At 38.2% G+C, this 21,988-nt stretch overlaps 1 protein-coding gene across 5 annotated transcripts; it reads left to right on the forward strand.

Annotated features, from left to right (window-relative positions):
- Nucleotides 1-1,660: 1,660 nt before the first annotated feature.
- Nucleotides 1,661-21,637, forward strand: MGST1 (microsomal glutathione S-transferase 1). Of its 5 annotated transcripts, none has more exons than XM_047866896.1 (5): nt 1,661-1,877; nt 4,033-4,094; nt 7,880-8,027; nt 10,247-10,341; nt 21,029-21,637. In XM_047866896.1, the coding sequence occupies exons 3-5, from the start codon at nt 7,902-7,904 to the stop codon at nt 21,273-21,275; spliced, it is 468 nt and encodes a 155-aa protein (XP_047722852.1). In that variant the 5' UTR covers nt 1,661-1,877; nt 4,033-4,094; nt 7,880-7,901; the 3' UTR covers nt 21,276-21,637. The 5 variants fall into 5 exon arrangements, with proteins under 5 accessions (XP_047722852.1, XP_047722854.1, XP_047722851.1 ...); XM_047866898.1 differs by having other exon boundaries at nt 1,661-1,846; XM_047866895.1 differs by lacking the exon at nt 4,033-4,094 and having other exon boundaries at nt 1,662-1,846.
- Nucleotides 21,638-21,988: the final 351 nt, after the last annotated feature.

Consider the following 21,988-nt stretch of genomic DNA (forward strand, 5'->3'; position numbering starts at 1 on the left):
ATGACCTGAGCTGAAGTCGGACGCTTAACCGACTGAGCCACCCAGGCGCCCCTAATTCTCATTTCTAAACTGAAATATTTTCTTCCTCAAGTTTGGTGGCCTTCTTACATTTTTGGCCATTGTCTTTGTTTTCTAGATTATAAACTCCTTGAGCAAAATTATCTGATGCTATTTATCTTAGTTTCAGATTTTAGCATCAAGCCAAGTGCTTTGAATTCACTTCATAAATGGCTTTTGAATTAAATTAATTACTGCTAAGGGTTGACATTGTACTAAAGACAGTGTCATATATATAACAGGCAATAATTGCTCATGATTTATTGATAGCAGGAGCTCACCGTTTCTTCATTGATTAGTTAAGTTTAGATACATTTTATAATTAGAGCATCACATGAGTCAGGTGCTCCTTTCGCTCCTTTCTTTTCAAAAACATGTTAGAACTTCTCAACTGGAATTCTAGAGATAAAGTTACTTAATAATAGCTCTCTGTACCTTTGTCTGTAATATTATGGTTTGGGCTGTATCACCTCATAATAGATGAAAAGAATACTAACCTCCTATGGCCATAATTCACCTCAAAGTCCGTCCTACTCCTGTTAGTGTTATAAACAGGTTCCAGAACACTTTACTGAGATAAGTAAACAAGTATAATTTTCAAAGATGCAGACCTGAAAATGAAGCACTGATGCTAGATTCCCAAATACGCCTACTGAGATGCTTGTACAGAAGTTGTTCTCAGACTTGTGATTAATTTCTGCTTCCTAGAGCAAACTGGTAAGTCTTACTTCCCTTTTTGGTAGAACAAGGACTTGTCCATCAAATCCTGGACAGCTAGTCCTGAGGGCACTCCTTAGAACCCGAAGTAGGTAAAATTAGGATGAAAAAAAAAGAAAAAAGAAAAAGAAAAGGCAGTATACTACACAGCAGGTGGTAAATGTGTGAGAAGTATTACCAGGAGAGAAGTAACATAGATTGCAAACATAAATCCTTAAATGGTTTTAGATAAAACCAGGGAAGCTAGATCCATAAATATTTTTGTGGGGACTAGGAAACTTGGAAATATCCCTAATCTAGATATTGACGTTAGAATAACCATGCCTCCCTAAAATACTCCCTAAATGTCCCTGAAAAACCGTACTAAGCTGATTGTGTAATCAACTGATCCAATATAATCTCCTCTAAATCCAGTTTGGACCCTGAACAAGAGGGGACAGAGTGAGGAAGCAAGTTGCTTGGGATCCCAGATTTGGAAGACTATAGGTGCTCTTTACTAAATTTTATATCGTGTCCCTGCCAGCTTTTGCCTTGCCACGTGCTCAGGCAAAGCGAAGTTCACTGGAAAGCAATTTTATCAATGATTTCTAATCAGGTTTTGTTTTCTCCCCCAGAGATTTAAATCTATAAAGCTTTAAAACTTTCAAAACGCTACAGTAAAACCTTTAAAAACTGTTTTCAGCTAACTAGGACTCACCTGCCTTTTCCTTGCTTTCCACTCCCACATTGGAAAAGTCCGAGGAGACCAAGGTCCTATACTAACCGCTCACACCCCCACCCCCCTGAATAGGGGACACAGCGCGGGGGGTGGGGGGGGGGGGCAGGGCTTCGACCCGTGCGCTGGAGCGCAGCGGAGGAGGTCCCAGCGGGGAACGCGTGGGCCACGGTTCCTCCCTCGCACAACAATCGGGTGATTTGGGGGAGGTGCTTCGCAGGGCTGGGAGTCCTGCTTCTGGAGCTGCAGCGCGAGTACCAGGAAATTAGCAGAGTGGGCAGGGGGCCTGCCTGCTGTCCCGTCTGCCCGCGCTGTGAACGCCCCGCGGTGGCAGCGCGACACGCCCGCTGGGGACAGGTTTGTGGCTGGATTCCTACTCGGATTCACTGTACGTGCCGGGCAGGGGATGCGGAAGGAGAGGGCACCGAGAGGGTGGTGGGCGGGCAGGAGCCTTGCAGGAGGCGGGTGTGGGCTGGAGTGGTCTTTGCCCGCGTGAAACTCTTTGGCTCCATTTAGCTGCTACGCGCTGGCTTTTCAATCTGTCACCTCCGAAAGGGAGCTGAGACCCTCCTCCCTTGTAGGTAAGTTTTCCCCTTTGTCAAACTCCGGGAAAGAAACTTGAGAGAGTCAGTCTTTCTTGAGTTTAAGTGGTGAGTTACTCATGTTTTATTCTCAAGCCAGAGGAACGTCCACTTTGAATGGGCCCCCTGGAACTTAGGGAGAATAAAAAGGAGGTGCAAGTTGTAGTCATATGTGAAGGTGCTACCGTTGAAGCAACGTCTGTTCACCCTGAGAGTGTGAATTCCTGCAGCCCTGGGCCAAGTTGACTTTCCCACCTCCGGAAATACAGGAAAAACTTGCTCTTCGTGGTTCACTTTCACAGGCAAGAAAAACACCAGCAAGTCTAATGATAATGAGATAACCACAACGGCCACAGCAGCGGCAAAGTGCAGGAGGACATAGGTTAAACTTTGTGATATTGTAGCCAGCTCCCCAGTCCAGAGGCAGAAGTGGGAAACTCTGATTTGGGAGTTGAGGCCTCAGACAGTATTGCTATCACTGGACTGGGGCAGTGGAGAGAAGGGTGCATGTAAATCTCCCATCTCCTTGTTTCCTTTGAAATAGTCCCAAGGCCTCTTGGTAGTCTGGGCACTCTTATTTTCTCCTTTGCCTTCTGCCTGTTTTCTCTCCAAGGGAATGCCAAGTGGGTTGTAATCAAGCATTGTTGTACGGCAGATGGAAAATTCCCCCAGGCCCTCAGGTTACAGCCTTTCAGCCATTAAGACTAGAGTTCTTAGGGCCTTAGAACCAAGCTACACACACCTTTTGCATCCCCTGGCGGCTTCCTGCCCTGGGAGTTAGCGTAGATTATAATAGGGTTTGTGGTCCTGTCCTGTTTCCAAAATAAGAGGACTATGTGTGTTCGTTGACCATCTTTGGTCATTTTTTAAAATGACAAATAGCCCAGATTTGAATATTGCTCTGTGGTGGACAAGTACAGTTTTTCTAAGGGTTTGTTTGAGAGCGGACTTTATTAGTCACTGAGGCTGGGAAGGGAGGTCAGCACTGGCCCCTGAGAACAGCCTTACCCCACATCCACCCAGATCCCTCAGCATTTTCCTCCTGGCACCTGGGTTCTGAAGTATAGGAGGCCAGGGCTGCAGTCGCCTCAACCCGTCCAGAAATTCTAGAATTGATAACCAGCAAAAAGGCCCTTGAATTATCTTTTTTCTTTATCTTGTGGTAGCGTTCTATTTGTTTTAGAAGGTGAAAAGTTGCAGAGTCATGGCTCCGGAGATGTGTGCCCAGATTTTTTGTGTGTTTCGCAATATTGATGTGACAAGGCCACCATAAATAAGAACTTTGTCCTTTTTGGCCAAGAGCCTGTAAAGACAAGAGGAATAGTCCATAGTTGAGAGATAGACTCAACTGTAACAGATACAGTGGGGGTAGGCATGGTGCTGGGTGGGGAGGGCAAGGTAGGAAGATGAGATTGGGCAGAAAAAGGCTCCCAGAAAACCAAAGTAGTCTAGAATTCTTAGCCTTGATGGTGGATAGCCCATGATGAGCTGCACACTTAAGAAAACTGGATTCTAGTCTTGGTCCCTCTACTGTGAATTTGGGTCAGATTACTCACTCTACCTCTCCAGGCCTCGGTTTCCTTATACCTTAAAAGCAGAGACAAATATTACTTGCTCCAACTACCTTAGAGTTTTCTAGATCAAGTGACATCATGTAACAGCTTTTTGAAAACTCCAAAATGATCTCCTCAGTGCCTAGGACAGTACCAAAGTAGGAACTTATTTACCAAATGCTTATATAGCACTTACCAGGTCCGAGTACTTTTCCAAGATCTTCAGACTTTACTCATTTGACACTCACAAGAATCCCGTGAGAAAGGAAGTATTAACCTCATTATCCAGGAGAGGTAAGTCCCCGAGAAGTTAAATCCCCACCAGTAAGTGGCAGAATCTAATTCACCTGGCCTCTAGTCTAGTTCCAGAGTCTCTGTGTGCTCAACACTCTTCTCCTTGTCCCTTCAGAGGAGAAGCAGTCACCTCTACCTTAGGGGACTGAGCCCTACTCTCTGGCAAAAATGATGGAGGTATGCTCTGCTGTGCTGACCCATGATGGACAATGAAAGGAACAGTACACTATACAAATATGACTTATCATTGTAATATTTTACTTTCTTTTTTTAATGTTTATTTATTTATTTTTTTGAGATAGAGAGTGGGGAAGGGACAGAGAGAAGGAGAGAGAGAATCCCAAGCAGGGCCTGCACTGACAATGCAGACCCCGATGTAGGGCCTAATCCCATAAGCTGTGAGATAATGACTTGATCCGAAATCAAGAGTCAGAGGCTTAACCAACTAAAGCACCCAGGCGCCCCGTAATATTTTATTTTCCATAATTCATAACCAACTTGCATGTTTTGTCTTTTCTTCGATGATTTGTACCTCACTCCTAGAATACTCAAAACACCTAACATTTTACTCTTTTAATTATTAGTACTACTATATTGCTCTCCTCCCTCCTGGCAACCTTTTCTAATAAAAAGCTTTCAGTAATTGCATTTTGACTACAGTGTCCAGCCATTACGTGGGCTCAAGGCAACTTACTGACAAATCAGCTTTGAAAAGAAGTCTAGTCCGGCATCATTTTATTCCATGCCATGAATCACTTCTCTATTTCTTAATGTCTTACCCTCATTATTCCTCACCTGGCCCTCAGGTCTCTGAGAGGTGGTTTGTGGTATGAAATCAGAAGCTTGGCATTGGCCCATTTCCCCAAGCCACAGACCTGAGGAGTTCAGCCACATTCTCCGTGTTGGAAAAACTTTGTGTGAGGTGCACTTTCAATGTGTTGTTCACATTTAAAGAAAAAAAAAAACCTTTCATTGCCCTTTTCCTCCAACTGCTGACATCTTTGTGTGCTTTTACCACCAGCTGTTCTGGAAAGCTTCCACTTTTTCTCTACTTTTTCTTAAAAAAAAAATTTTTTTTTCATGTTTATTTATTTTTGAGAGAGACAGAGTGCGAGCTGGGGAGGGGCAGAGAGAGAGGGAGACACAGAATCTGAAGCAGGGTCCAGGCTCTGAGCTGTCAGCACGGAGCTGGATGAGGGACTTGGACCCACGAGCTGTGGGATTATGACCTGAGCCGAAGTCGGACGCTTAACTGAGCCACCCAGGCACCTCTCTACTTTTTCAATACCAATTTTCACAAAGGGAAGACCATTCTCTGGGCATTCCACTGCTAAATAAATTTCATTCTGCAAACATTCGTAGAGACCTACAGAAACTGTTTTAGATGTAGAATTATTGTTAAATAACAACAATTCCTACTTGATAAACTTTTCTCAATTTTTTTAAATTAACATTCCTGCTATGTTTCTTCAGATCTCTGTCCAGAGACTTAGGGATCCCGTATTAAGCTAATTACATGAACTCTGAGGGATAGTGCAGTTTATTCATGACTTCCTCCCCACCCCTGCCCCCACTAGTGGAACAAGATCAGATACGTTAAATGGCACTAAAAGTATTGTCTTGCACTGAGAGCTTATATAACATTCTGTGCTTTCAAGACTACTGACCTGTGGAGGTGGATTAGTTTATTGTATGTATTTGGTTTTGTTTTTTAAATGGGGACATATAGTTTCTGTTTGCTTAAATCCAAAGTACCTTTTCAGCCTACCTTGTAAAACAGGGGTTACTTGGGAAGCTTTGGTTTCTTTACCTGAAAAATGGGAATAATAGTACCTACCCTGTGGCGTCATTGGAAGAGGAAACAAGATAACAGATGTAAGATGTGCCAACTGGCCACAGAGCAGGCATTCAATCAATGTTAGTTGAATGAGAATTAAACAGTTTGCAATCTCTCTCTCTCTCTCTTTTTTAATTTTTGAGAGAGATAGACAGAGTGTGAGCAGAGGAGGGGCAGAGAGAGAGAATCCCAAGCGGGCTTCGGGTTCTGAGCTGTCAGCACAGAGCCCCATGCGGGGCTCAAACTAGTGAACTGCAAGATCATGACCTGAGCTGAAATTGGGTGCTTAACTGACTGAGCCATCCAGGCACCCCAGCAGTTTGCAGTCTCTTGAAGAAGATAGTACAGTGTAGTTAGTGTACAAGATACGAAGTCATAGGCATGGGTTTGCGTCCTAACTTGGCTGCTTAACATCTTGGAGTCACATTTGCTTCATCTATGAAATGGATATAGATATAAGGACTGTAATGGTATGGTTACAAAGATTAAATAATGTATATTAAGTACATGACAGAATTGGACACCTAGTGAGCTCTTACAAAATTAAGCGTATATGTATGTTGTTTCGATCACACTAACAACAAGGCATAGACAACAGTATGACCAGTAACACAGTATAAGAAGAGATATAAATTTATAGATTATTGGTATATGGATAGAATGATCAGAATTTGATAGATGTCACTCTAATAAGGTGGCATTCAGGGGTTGAGTTTTAAAGGCGGGAGTGGACATTGCGTATAAGAGACAGTACTACACGCCAAGGGTGGATATGAGAAAACATGTGTGTTTATGTGGACAAGATAGAAGAAGCAGATAGCAGGGCTGATCATAGAATGAGAGGACATTAAAGAGAATGGCTACCGGACAGGGTAGGAAATATAAATTTGAAGTTTTACTTAATCCCTACCCACTTTGACTTCAGTATCACCGGTCTATCTTAGCTTTCCTTCTGAGTACATTCCCAACTATACTTCCAACTCCAGACAGATAGTAACATTCATCGCAATGTGAAGTAACCTGAAGACTTATATAAAGATAATCTTCCTGGGGCATCTGGTGGCTCAGTCAGTTGAACGTCTGGCTTTGGCTCAGGTCATGATCTCATGGTTCATGAGTTCAAGCCCCAAGTCATGCTCCCTGCTGTCGTTAAGGATCCTCTGTCCCCTTCTTTCTCTGCCCCTCCTCACTCGTGTGCTCGCTCTCTTTCTCAAAAATAAAATAAAATAGAATAAATTAAATTAAATTTAAAAAATTAAAGATAATCTTTCTTCCCTTATTCCTTCTATGAAAGTACCATCAATGCCAATTCCTTACTTTGCATTTGCCTAGCATTTTGTTTCTAATATCCTGCTTCCCCTTCTTCACTTGTGTTGGTATTGATGATGACCATAATTATGCTGATAATGATGATCATAACAATATAATAAACCTTACTGAGGGTGTTTCATGGGCCAGGTGCTGTGCTAAGTATAAGTTTATTCCACATGCTATCTCAATTAAATCCTGGCAACAAACCAGTAAGTTAGGAGCCGTTACTATTTCTATCTTATAAATGAAGAATTTCGTTTCAGAGAGGTCGAATCTCTGAACCAAAGTTAACCAAATGGTGGGACTGGAATTCAAATCTTGTAGCCTGGGATCCTAAACACTATTGAAATGGCAAAAAGCTATAAGCTGGGTTTCTAAAGCAGGACATGTATTAGAATTTAGGCATTCCCAATCAAACATTAGTGGTGCTACTATGTACATAATTTGATGTTTCTAATGAGACCAGTCCATGAACTCTGGTCTTTTGGGTCCAGCTTGCAGTTTGATGCAAAAATATGATTTTAGTCTCTCTTTATAGAATTTTGCCCATTTATCTTTGCTTCTCATACCCCTACATTTTCATTTTCGCTCCATGCCTGTTTGATATCTTCAGGCTTAATGTTATAGAACTAGAAAACAACCTGATACTATTTATTTTGAAATTGAAAAAAAGATGATTTCTTCTGTGAATAAACCCAAGATCCTTTTTTAAGAACAATATAGTTAATGCTGCAATGTAAGTACATTATGTGACTGTCAAGTTATTTGGGGTATTTATGTCTGCTTTTCCTATCTTGTCTAAAACATTTTTAAGATTCCAGACCAAAATTGAAAAAATGGTTGACCTCACTGAGCTAATGGAAAATGAAGTATTCATGGCCTTTGCTTCCTATACAACGATTATTCTTTCAAAAATGATGTTTATGAGTACTGCAACTGCATTCTTTAGATTGACAAGAAAGGTAAGACATTTAGGGGCGATATTTTCCTTTAAGACTTGAAATTTGGGAAAACAATTTTCTTAATTTACTTTTTTTTTTTTTTTTTTGGTAAAGCCCAATGGCACATTGTTTAATATTGCAAATGCATTATGCAGTCATTTGGTACAGATGCATCTGATATATTTATGGAACAGGCACTTTCTCCTGGAAACGACTAAGTGGTTGTTTTCATTGTGGCTTTTACCTTTTGTCATGCTGCTTAGTATATGAGATTCCTGCATTCTATAAGCAGATTCCATGCTTCTTAGTGTATGAGATTCCTGAGATTCCTGTATGTTCCTCATATTAGTATATGAGATTCCTGTAGTATCAAAGTTTTCAAGGAAACGTTCTATAATTTTGGAGTTAATTTTGCCTGCTAGAGTTTAGAAAATAGTCATTTTCCAGACAGTTAACTGGTGTCTTCAGTTCTATGACAGGTGAAGGATATACCTTTGGGGACAGAATTAAGTTCTTATGATTATCAATAGAGTCTTTTATGACTGGGACAAGACATTTGAATTTTGTGTAGTTCCAACTTCTTAAGTAGATGCTATTTCTGCCCAGCATTATAAGAATGTGGTTTTTTCCTAAAATGGAGGGTTGGGGAAGGTATTAGAAAGATTTTGGGACATATATCCCGTACTCAAGCAGGGTTTCTAGAACAGTAAGGGAGGTAGAGCAAAGCTACCTTGACAGAGAAACTATTTTCATTGGTGTCGTCCCTCGTCAGCAACTACTTCCTGGAAACACCTATTTCTCTAGGAGTGCCTGTCCTGAGTTTTTGTCCAGAGACTTGCTTTTGTCCAGAGCTCACAGTCATCCTTAAGATATTTCCCTGTTACTGTGTTGAGGTATAATTCCTTCCCAAGGACATTTACATTTTAACATGGGCGCACACAGACATGTTTAAGGCTCTAATAGGTCCAGGTGTTAGAGCAGCAAGCAGTAAGGTAGTTGCCTACCACCAGCTCCAGTGTCCTCTAGAAACATGGCACGCAGCATAGCAGAAATGTTCCCTGTCTTATAAGGAAAGGAGAAAGGAACTCAGATTTGTGGAATACCAATGATATGTAGCCGTGTGGTGCTCTTGGTATGTGTGAAATCACAGGATCATTTTACATCATCGTTCATATTATCACGGGAAATGAGGGTTAGCCCCCCCATTTTACAGTTGAGGAACTGAAGATCAGAGACGTTATGCACCAATAAAGGGTGATGCTGAGATTCTAATTCAGACTGCTTTAAACTCAAATCTCATGCACTTGCCATTGTAATACATTTGTTTACTTGTTTGAAACATGTTTACTGAACATCTAGTGTGTGCCAGACAGAGCTGACTTCAAGAGCTGATCCTGTATCATGTCCTTTCTCATCAGTTCTCTTCAACATCTTAATCTGAAATAAATGTTTATATCATATTAAGAAAAATATTATAATATTTATGGATTTCTAAGTGTAAATTAGGCTAATTTTGTAGTTCATGTTTTTCTTTGCTTTGAATTATTAAGCAGTGGAGCATACTTAAATATTTCTTAAATGCATTTTTCAAGTTTCAAGGGATGGGGAAATCATATCAAAGAGCATAATCATTGCAGGAAGAAATAAATGAATATATGCCGTAGAACATGTCCTTTATAGGAATGCAATTCAACTTCTTATATTTCACTATATTATTCAACCCAAAGTGTTAATTCAGCAAAAGAAAAGAGATACACATATCCTAACAAAGTACAAAATACATTTCCTGCCTCTCACTCTTTTATGTTTCTTGCCCGTTCTCTAACATCCTTGGCTGGTAAACTTACAACTTTCCCATGAACCAGTCAGTTGGAAATGTTAATACCCTTGAGAGAAGTTATATCAACATCACTGTGAAAAAAAATGCCAATTCACCATAATAATAGTCAATGATAACTTAAAATTATGCTCTCTTTTCCCTTTTTGGTTCCTTTGTGCTATTTTTATACATTGGTTTTTATTTAAGTCCCTATTTATGCTTTTCTTTAAAAAAATTTTGGACTGTTAATGAAGATTTAAAGTATAGACCCTTACCTGTGCTTGAGCTCTGAATTTTTTCCTAAGGGCCAATCTGGATGCCTGTATTTCTTCTGTTAAAATCCAAATAACTTATCAGGTAGAACACTCACCTGTTATTTGGTATTTGAACAGCGTTTTTTATTCCTTGGTATTTGGAATAGGTTTTTGCCAACCCAGAAGACTGTGCAGGGTTTGGCAAAGGAGAAAATGCCAAGAAATATCTTCGGACAGATGACAAAGTGGAACGTGTGCGAAGGTAAACACACTGCCTCCTGAAATTATCTATTTTATCAAAGAGTTTTGGTCAAGGAGCTCAGTGAGATGTTGAGGGTCCTAGGAAGAGGGAAAAGCAGTCATCTTATATAGTCCATATAATAATTATGGAAAATTGGGATGTAGAAGTCTCCAACTCTCACTGCAATTGTACATGTTGCCAATTTCCTACTTTGTTGGGGTTAATAACTTTGCTCTGTGTAGGGATTTTTCGAAAGTAGTTACAGGTAGGAGGTAAAATGAGGATAGTAGATTCTTGTGTTTTGTCATCTTTCTCTAGAGTTGAGTGTCCGCTTGTGTGAAAGGTTGAGGATACTTTTGCATAAGACTCGAAATGTGGGTGGGTGACTCAGTCAGTTAAGTGTCTGACTCCATTTTGGCTCAGATCATGATCTCACTGTTTGTGACATGGAGCCCCATGTCGGGCTCTGCACTGACAGCATGGAGCCTGCTTGGGATTCTCTCTCTCTCTCTCTCTCTCTCTCTCTCTCTGCCCCTCCTCGTCTCATACACACTCACTCACTCTCTAGCTCTCTCTCAAAATAAATAAAAATTGAAAAAACAAGACTCAGAATAGGAACATGGGAAATCTTGCCCTTCTTTCTCTCTGTCCTTTGTAGGTATTATGTTTAATGCACTGAGAATTCAATAAACAATGAAAAGCAATCAGCCAAGATACCATTCACACAGGTTCCTAATATAGTTAATATACTTAAAAAAAACACATTGAATTCTAGTTCCAAGTGTATATTTTTTAATCCTTTCCATAAAGTCATGTAAATTTCAAACTTTTTTCGCCTTTACTGAACTGTAATTGACAAAATTATAAGACATTTAAAGTGCACAGCATCATGATTTGATCAATATACATTGTGAAAGGTTTATCCCCAACGTGTTCATTAACACATCCATCACCTCCACATTTACCAACCTCTTTGTTTTTTTATGAAAACACTTAAGTTCTAATCTCTTAGCAAATTTCAATTATACAGTACAGTGTTATTAACTATAACCACCATGTTATGCTTTAGGTCCACAGACCTTCTTCATCTTATGACTAAAATTTTGTACCTTTTTACCAACCTGTTCTTAGTTCCCCCAAGCATCTGGCAATCACTTTTCGACTCTGTTTCTATGAGTTTGACTTCTTTTCCCTGTCTTTTAGATTCCTTATATCTACATTTATCTTTCTCTGTCTGCTTTATTTTATTTAGCATAGTGTCGTCCAGATTCATCCATGTTGTTGCACATAACAGGATTTACTTCTTTTTCAAGGGTGAATAATCTTCCATTGCATGTGTGCCACATTGTCTTTATCCATTCATCCGTTGAGGGACCCTTAGGGTGTTTCTGTATCATGGCTATTGGGAATGCTGTAATGAACATGGGAATGCAGATATCTCTTTGGAATAATGGTTTCTTTTTTTGGATATATGCCCAGAAGTGGAATTGCTGGATCATCTGGCTAGAACCTCCATACTGTTTTCCATAGTGGCTTCACTAGTTTGCATTCCCATCAACAGTGTTCCCTTTTTTCCACATCCTCCCCAGCATTTGTTATCTCTTGTCTTTTTTGATAATAGCCATCCTAACAGAGGTTAGGCTAATCAAAACCATTGCCAGCCAATAGTTTTGGATGTCTTTTTTGGACAAAAATGACTATTCAGGTCCTTTGTCATTTACCAATTGTATTATTATTATTGCTATGGAGTTGTATAAATTCTTTGTATATTTTGTATATTAACCACCTATCAGATACGTGATTTGCAAATATTTTATCCTATTCCATAGATTGTCTTTCCATTTTGATGATGGCTTCCTGTGCTGAACAGAAGCTTTTTGGTTTGATATAGACCCATGTGTTTCTTTTTGGTTTTGTTGTCTTTGCTTTTGGCATCAAATCCAAAAAAAAAAAAAATAATAATAATAATTGCCAAAACCAATGTCAAGGAGCTTACCTTCTGTGTTTTCTTCCAGGAGTTTTATGGTTTCAGGTATTACATTCAAGTCTTCAATCTATTTTGAGTTCATTTTTGTGTATAGTATAAAGTAGGGTCCTGTTTTCATTCTTTTGCATGTGGATATCCAGTTCTCCTAACACAGTTTATTGAAGAAACTGTACTTTCTTCTTGTATATTATTGTCTCTTTTGTCAAAAATCAATTGACTGCAAATCATGGGTTTATTTCTGGGTTTTCTAGAAAATTAGTTCGAGGAAATTAATTGACTATAAATACATTGATTTATTTCTGTTCCTTTGATTTTTTGTCTACTTTTATGCCAGTACCATACTGCCTTGATTATTATAGCTTTGTAATACAGTTTAAAATCAGGAACTTATGCCTCCAGCTGTGTTCTTCTTTCTCAATTGCTTTGGATTATTCAGGCCTTTATGGTTTCATACAAACTTTAGGATTGTTTTTTCTATTTCTCTAAAAAAATGCCATTGAGATTTTGAGAGGGAGTGCACTGAATCTGTAGATTGCTTTGAGTAGCATGAACATTTTAACAATATCAGTTCTTCCAATCTATGAGCACAGAAGATCTTTCCATTACTTTGTATCTTCTTCAGTTGTTTTCATCAGTGTCTTATAGTTTCCAATTATAGATCTTCCACTTCCTTGGTTAAATTTATCCTTAAGTATTTTATTCTTTTTGGCTCTATTGTAAATTAAATTGTTTTTTAAATTATTCTTTCTGATATTTCATTGTTAGTGTATAAAATTGCATCTGGTTTCTGTGTACTGATTTTGTATCCTACAGCTTTACTGAATTCATTTATTAGTTTTAATAGTTGTTTAGTGGAATTAGGGTTTCTGATATAGTATCATGTTATCTGCAAATAGAGACAATTTTACTTCTTTCTTTCCAATTTGGATTTTTATTTTCTGTTCTTGATTAATTAGTCTGGCTAGGACTTCCACACTGTGCTGAATTAAAGTGGTGAGAGTGGGCATCCTTATCTTATTCCTGATCTTAGAGGAAAAACTTTCAGCTTTTCATGATATATGACATTAGCCATGGGATTGACATATGTGGACTTCATTATGTTGAAGTATATTCCCTCTATGTCCAATTTGTTCAGAGTCTCTATCATGAGGAATTTTGAATTTTGTCAAATGCTTTTTCTGCATCTCTTGAGATGACAATATGATTTTTATCCTTCTTTTTGTTAATGTGGTGTTGATTTATAGATGTTGAACCATTCTTGCGTCTCTGTATTAAATTTCATTTGATAATGGTATATGATTTTTTAAATCTTTTTAAATTAAACTGTTGTATTTGGTTTGCTAGTATTTTCTTGAGGATTTTCCTATCTATGTTCATCAGGATATTGACCTGTTTTTCTTTTCTTATAGTGCCTTTATCTGGCTTTGGCATCAGGGTAATGCTGGCCTTGTCAAATGAGTTTAGAAGTATTCTGTTCTCTTCTACTGTTTTGGAAGACTTTGAGAAGAATTGGTATTAGTTCTTCTTTAATTGATCAGTAGAATTAACCAGTGAAGTCATCTGGCCCTAGGTTTCTTCCTTGGGAGGTTTTGATTATTGATTCAGTCTCATTACTAGTAATTGGTCTACTCAGATTTTCTAGTTCTTCATGATTCCATCTTGGTATGTTGTATGTTTCCAGGAATTTGTCCATTTCTTCAAGTTGGTTGTCCAGTTTGTTGGTGTCTAATTGTTCATACTAGTCTCCTTTGTATGTCTCTGGTATCAGTTGGAATGTCTCTACTTCCTTTTTTTTTTTTTTTTTTTAATTTTTTTTAACGTTTATTTATTTTTGAGACAGAGACAGAGCATGAATGGGGGAGGGTCAGAGAAAGAGGGAGACACAGAATCCGAAGCAGACTTCAGGCTCCGAGCTGTCAGCACAGAGCCCGACGTGGGGCTTGAACTCACGGACCGTGAGATCATGACCTGAGCCGAAGTTGGCCTGAGCCACCCAGGCGCTCCGGAATGTCTCTACTTTCAATTCTAATTTTATTTATTTGCATCCTTCCTCATTTTTTCTTGTTAAATATAAAGGTTTATCTATTTTATCTTTTAAAAAAACCAGTTCTTCATTTCATTGACCTTTTCTATTGTCTGTTTAGGCTATATTCCATTTATTTCCACTATGATTTTTGTTATTTCCTTCTGCTAACTTTGGGGTTAGATTATTTGCCATTTTCTTGTTTCTTGAGATGTAAAGTTAGGTTGTTTATTTGATATCTTTCCTTTTCTTCCTGTAGGACTTATCATCACAAACTTCCCTCTTCAAACTGCTTTTGCTTTTCCCATAAGTTTTGGTGTTTTCTGTTTTATCTTCATTTGTCTCAAGATATTTTTTTATTTCTCTTGATTTCTTCTTTAACCCTTTGGTTGTTTAGTAGTATGTTGTTCAATCTCCACATATTTGTGAATTTTCCAGTTTTTTTTTCTTGTAATTGATTTCTGGTTTAGTACAGTTATGATTGGAATTGATGATATGATTTCATACTTCTTAAATTTATTAAGTCTTGTTTTTTGGCCTAACATATGATCTGTCCTGGAGAAAGTTCTATGTGTATTTGACAAGAATGTGTATTCTGTTGTTGTTGGGTGGCATGTTTAAAAAATGTCTTTGGGTTCATCTGAGCTTATGTATAGAATTTAACTCCAATGTTTTCATATTGACTTTATGTCTGGATAATCTGTCCATTGTTATTTTTTAAATTTTATTTATTTTGGGGGGGCAGAGAGAGAGGGAGAGACAGAATCATAAGCTGATAGTGAGGAGCCTGATACAGAGCTCAAACCCACAAACTGTGAGATCATGACCTGAGCCAATAATCAAGAGTCAGATGCTCAATCAACTGAGCCACCTAGGTGTCCCTGGATGATCTATCCATTGTTGAAAGTGGGGTATTAAAATCCCCTCCTATTATTACTATATTGTCATTTCTCCCTTTTGGTCTGTTAATATTTGCTTTATATATTTAGATGCTTCTATGATAGGTGTATAAATATTTACTAATGTTATATCCTCTGGATGAATTGACCTCCTTCATCATTATATAATGGCTTTCTTTATCTCTTATAATCTTTAGCTTGAAGCCTGTTTTGTCTGATATAAGGGTAGCTATTCCTGCTTTCTTTTGTGTTCCATTTCCATGGAATATCTTTTTCCATTCCTTCACTTTCAGTCTTTGTGTCCTTAAAGCAGAAATGAGTCTCTTGTAGGCAGCATCTAGTTTTATCTTGTTTTTTTTTTTTTTTATCCATTCATTCTGTATCTTTTGTTATAGTTACTTATACTACTTTCGTCTTTTAGTCTTTTCTTTTTAAATTTTTTTTTAGTGTTTGATTTTGAAAGAGAGAGAGACAGAGACAGAGCACGAGCAGGGGAGGGGAAGAGGGAGAGGGAGACACAGAATCCGAAGCAGGGTCCAGGCTCTGAGCTGTCAGCACAGAGCCCAACATGGGGCTCAAACCTACAGACCATGAGATAATGACCTGAGCTGAAGTCTGTCGCTTAACCGACTGAGCCACCCAGGTGCCTGTCTTTTAGTCTTTATACTAGAGTTATGTGATTTACCCACCATCATTACATTAGTATATTTTGAATTTAATTATATTTGCTTTTACTGATGAGTTTTATACTTTCATACATTTTCTTCTTACTAATTGCTGTCCTTTTGTTTCAGCTTAAAGAACACCCTTTAATATTTCTAGCTGCTTTAGTGGTGATGAACACTTTCAGCTTTTATTTGGAAAACTCTTATCTCTTCTTCAATCTGAAGGACAACTTTGTCAGGTATAGGATTCCTGATGGCAGGTTTTTTATTGTTGTTTTTTTTTTTTTTTCTTTTAAAACGGTAGAATATATCATCTACTCCCTTCTGCCTTGTAGTTTCTGGTAAAAAATATTCTGATAGTCTTATAGGGTTCCTTTGTATAAAACAACCTGCTTTTCTCTTGCTGGTTTTAAGAGTCTCTCCTGTCTTTAACTTTTGGTAATTTACTTATAATGTGTTTCAGCGTGGGTCTCTTTGGATTCATATTTTTTTGTAGTTTCTGAGGTTCCTGTATCTGGATATCTGTTTATTTCTCCAGGTTAGGGAAGGTGTTAACCATTTTTTTTGGGCTAAGCTTTCTGCCCCCTTTTCACCCTCTTCTACTTCTGGGACCTCCATAATACATACATACATACATACATACATACATACATACATACATAAAATTAATCTTTTTAATTATATTCCATAAGTTCCATAAACTATATTTACTTTTTCATTATTTTTTTTCTTTTTGTGCCTATAATTGGATGAATTCCACTGCTATGTCTTCAAGTTTACTGATCCTTTATTCTACTTGATCTAGTCTGTTGATGAACCACTCTATTGAATTTTTAAATTCAGTTACTGTATTCTTCTGCTCTGTGTTTTCTTTTAGGCACTTTTTAATATTTTCTATTTCTGTTGTAAATCTCGCTTTGTTCATGCATTTCTCTCCTGGCCTTAGTGAGCATTATTTTGCTCACTAAGCATATAGTGATCATTTGCTTATGATCATTATTTTGAACTCTGTATTAAGTAAATCTAGTTATTTCTGTTTCATTAAGATCTGTTCCTGTAGATTTATCTTGTTCTTTGGTTTGAAACATATTCTTCTGTTTTTTCGTCTTCCTTGGCACTGTGTTGGTTTCTGTGCATTAGATAAAACAACCACTTCTCTCAGTCTTGACAGAGTGGTCTCATGTAGGAAATGAACCTTGTCAATTATCCTAGCCTGAGCCCTGTTGTCTCTCAGACCTTCGTGACAGTCCAAGCTGCCATCTTTGTGTTTACTGGCTCCCAATAGTTCAAGGTATGTCAAGATTTGTCAAGTGTTCCAAAGGGAGGATCACAGTCAACATTTAAATATAGGCTAATTGGAAGCTGGACATTTAAGTAACAGCTGGGAAAGTATGTAGTTATGCCCCTTCTAAGGAGATACTGGGGTTTGGGCATTTTAGTCAACTCCATCTGTGCTGGGCCTGCGTATAGCCATGTGGACAGATAGCCGAAGTGACTGCTTGAGCTTGTGGAGAACTGATTCTTTGCTATGTTTTGTGGGAATAAAATCTAACTAACTAACTTGTGACTGTTAGTGCTGATCAGGGCCAGGTGACCCAGGGACCCCTCCCTAGGACTGCAGCCATAAAGGTTGGAGTGCATACATGTGTATAAACTCCTTCCAGGGAGATAGTGGTGACTGGGATCAAGCTAGAGAGAGAAGGCCAGGGAGGTATCCACAGGCTTCCCTGGTTTCTACAAAGGATCAAAGACTGAACCTAGATACAAGCATGCTGATGCTTAGGCAGTAGATTTCAAAGTATGTAGTTGCAGACCTTTAAGAGAAAGACTGGGAGATGGACAATTTTTCCTGCTCCCTCTGTGCTGACACACAAGTCTTGTACATCCCTTAACTTCTCTATTTTATTTGTTGTAAGTCTCGTGGGTCTTTGAGATGCAATCCTCAGTAATTTTCAGAGCAAGATATTTTGGGGATTCTGTCCTGGGGTGAGAGTCTTAAATGTTTGGGCACTAAATGTGAAGTCCAAACCCACTCCTCCTCAGGAAGAAGCTGGGAGTTGGAAATTCCCTCTCAGTTGTGTGACAGTAAGCTGGGGGTAGGGTTTATGGGAAGATTGTGTCTCAGCCTTAAAGATGGGTATTGTTCAATGTCTAGGAGTCACACGGTTGTTTTCTGGATTTCTTTCAGATGTAATTACTTTGTGTGGAGCTCTACATTTGATGTGGCTGTGGAAGGGAGGGAGTTCAGGAGCCTCCTGTGTCACCATCTTGGCTGTCCCTTTTTCACCCACAGAATTTTTGTTGTTGTTGGGATTCTATTACTGATCTATTAATTACCATGTCCTAACACTGAAACATCAAAGTTATATATCAATTTCTCATTTAGTGCATTCTTTTCTCTTTTTTTTAATGTTTATTCATTTTTGAGAGAGAGAGAGAGCATGAGCAGGGAAGGGACAGAGAGAGGGATACACTGAATCTGAAGCAGGCTTCAGGCTCTGAGCTGTCAGCACAGAGCCTAACACAGGGCTGAGGCTCACAAACCACAAGGTCATGACCTGAGCTGAAGTCGGATGCTTAATCGACTGAGCTACCCAGGCGCCCCACATCTAGTATTTTCTAATGCTCATCCACACATGGTGCAATTCCAGGCACATTTCAAGGAATAAGTAAACTTATATAAAATTAAAGAAACAATGAAGTGTTTTCACAACCATACCCAAACATACAGATAGTTTTGTGGCGAATAGTTAAGATAGGAAACATCATGAGTATAGCTGATGGCACCACTTCTGTTTGGTGAATATGAAGAGTGAAATGGATACTGAAATAAGAAAAATTTACTTCTGTAATTCAGGTATCAGTTAGAGTCTCTAGTCCCTTTAGGATCTAGATCATATTTACATTATCACATTTTTGATTCCCAGTGAGAGTCTGAAACCTCTCCCAAGATTTCTGCAGATTCCCTGTCAGTCTGGTCCCTACATTTGTGCGTGTTTCCATTGTCTACATTTTGTGAGACTAGCATAAACTTGGCTCTTTCCTCAACTCTCGACAAACCAACTTAAGAAATGTGGCTAAAATAGACTTGACTAAATTGAGTCACGTTACGGCAACACAAACATTTCAAGTTGTAGGTTAGACAGAGCTCTGATGGGGTCCTTCAGCGGCCTCTTCCTGGGAAGTTGCACTGTACCTCCTTTGCTTCGGATGATGCCCAGCAGGACATCATTTTGCAGGCTCTGCTTTTGCCCCATGCATTCTCTTGTTCTACCAGTACCAAAATGAAATTCACATTTTTTTCTTATGCAAAAATTCAATCCCAAGTTATTTATTAAACAAGAATGTTTTTCTTCTAAGAAGTCTGTGCTAGATAGCGTGAATAAAATTTTAGCCTCTGCTTCACTTAGTTATATATTTGTTAAGTTAGCAGTCCTGCAGAGTAAATCAGCCAGTCTTAAAAATGGACTGTGTCAAGCGTGTGGATCTAAAATAGTTTCAGGACAGAGAATCAATGTGAAAATTTCAAACTGTATCAGAAAATTATAAGTGTTATGGTGAAAAAGAATAAACTTTAGAAAAGGTGAGTAATGCTTTGTGGAGTTACTAAAACCACCAAAAAGACAGTAAACAGTTTAAAACGTTGTCTTTACCTTTTTGTACCTCCCTTCTAGAGAAGGTAATCACATCCATGATGTTAATCATGACCTTATACTCATAACATTGCCCGGGACTTGAAAGTGATAACAATTAGACTCTCAATAGCATTAGTAAGTTTGAAGGGAAGATCCAAGTGTCATGTGTGAAAGCTTAATAAAAGATATTTTATTATGAGATTTTAGATTCTTCCCCACTTTCCCTTCCCATTCCCACCTCCCATGCCCATTGTACTTCTAGAGGAGAAAGCCATTATTGAAGCTGATCTTCTAGTCAGGTTGTGAATAACCATTGACCTTAGTTCTGAAAGGAGTCAGTATCCTTAGAGATGCAGCGACTGTGTGCACAGCGCCCCCTGGTGATCAGACACTGGGTTTTCAGTGTGGAGACAGGAGAGTCTCCAAGAAAGACTGTCGGGTTTCCTGTTGTAATTTTTGAGACTTTATCGACCCCACCAAAAAGTTTCTAGTAACAATTCGCCATTGGAGATACTTTGCAGATAAAGATTTTCCAGAATCTCCCCATTTCATTTTTAACCTTGACTTTTTTTTTCTTTTCATTACTTCCACATGTAAAGCTATTTCTATTAGTATAGAAATATGTAAATTTCCACTTGTAAATCCAATGTCAGGGACTGAGTGGGGCTACAAATGAAGTGAAATGAAGTATGCTTTCAGTATGCAATACTGAAAAAATTGATATCGATGACATGTGGGACAAATAATTAAAAACATAAAGTAATATGTCTTGGAAATGTTAAGATAAATGAATGGCTTAAAGTAAGTTACTTGCATTTGGGCAGACAGAAATCAGTGATGATTAGAAAACATTTTACATATGTATTTATTTAATCCTATCTCACCATGTTCTGGAAAGAATTTGAGACCATATATACATTCAATACAAGATAAAAGGAAAGTTGCAAGGTAATCAGAGCAGCTGGAGAAATAAAGGGTACCATTCAAAAGGAAAAGAAGGAAGGCTTGGCTTTGGTATATAGGGAAAGGAGAGATGTTTAGAATATACTACTTTCAAAGGCAGAGAATCCCCTTTCTCTCAGAGTGCGTAATCAAGTCTAGGTGATACTCACTGGGGATTCTGCTAAGGGACTGATGCATGGGCTAGGAGTTGAACTAGATGGCTTCCCTTCTGGCTCCAGTGCATGAACGAAGCATTCACTGAGACATTATTGTGTGTGTATCACTGTCACTGCTTCTATTGGGATAATATAAAAGAGCTTTAAGACTGATATTCCTGAAAGTGCAAAGTGTTTTCGTTATTATATGTTGAGATACACTAATAGTAGAAACAAATATAATGATATGTTAAATAAAAGCCAGATGGTTAAAGGGCAAGGCAATTTAAACAAAAATGAAATAAATACTCATTTTAAAAAATCCGTTTAGTTTTAAAAGAAATGGAAAAATGAATATATGTCTACTGATTTTGAAAGTAGTGTTTTGCTAATTTCCCACAGAGCTCACCTGAATGACCTTGAAAACATTGTGCCATTTCTTGGTATTGGCCTTCTGTATTCCTTGAGTGGTCCAGATCTCTCTACAGCCATCCTGCACTTCAGACTCTTTGTTGGAGCACGGATCTACCACACAGTCGCGTATTTGACACCCCTTCCCCAGCCAAATCGTGCTTTGGCTTTCTTTCTTGGCTATGGAGTTACTTTTTCAATGGCTTACAGGTTGCTAAAGAGTAGATTGTACCTGTAAGGAGAATCCTACAACTCATCATCCAGTTATTTTCTAAGAATTCTGTACTTCCAATTTATGATGATTTTTTTTTTTTTTTTAGATTTTAAGTGGGAGGGGAGCAGAGAAATTTAGATGGGGCAGACAGCCTGAATATTAACATGACCAATATCCTTTATTCTTATGCTTGTACTGAAATTTTAACACAATCCTTAAGTCTTTTGATTTCCTATTTAAGTGCCTTGTGATAATTCAGATTATAATTTGTAACATTCATTCAACATTTAATATTTTAAATCTATAAAAAGGGTGAGTGTATGTATGATACCCCTGTATTACAATATTGCTGAAACAGACATACGAAGTAAAGAATTTGAAGAATAGTTTAATTTGGTTTAATTTTTCCCATCTTATATTTTCCAAAGTTTTAAACCTACAGGAAAGTGGAAAAGTAGTACAATGCTCCTTTATATATGTTTCACCCAAGTTTACCAACTGTTAACATTTTTCTTACTTGCTTTCACTCTCTCACTCAATGTTTTTTTCTGAATCATTTCAAAGTAGGTTGCAGAAATCATGATACTTCACTTCTAAATACTTCAACATGGATCTCCTATGAATAAGACAATCTCCAAATAAGTGTAATATCATGATCACACACAAGAAATTTAACATTAATATAATAATGTTATATATAATTCATATCTAAATTTCCCTGATTTTCCTAATAACGT

This window comes from Prionailurus viverrinus, chromosome B4, assembly GCF_022837055.1.
Source record: "Prionailurus viverrinus isolate Anna chromosome B4, UM_Priviv_1.0, whole genome shotgun sequence".
Classification (NCBI taxonomy): domain Eukaryota; kingdom Metazoa; phylum Chordata; class Mammalia; order Carnivora; family Felidae; genus Prionailurus; species Prionailurus viverrinus.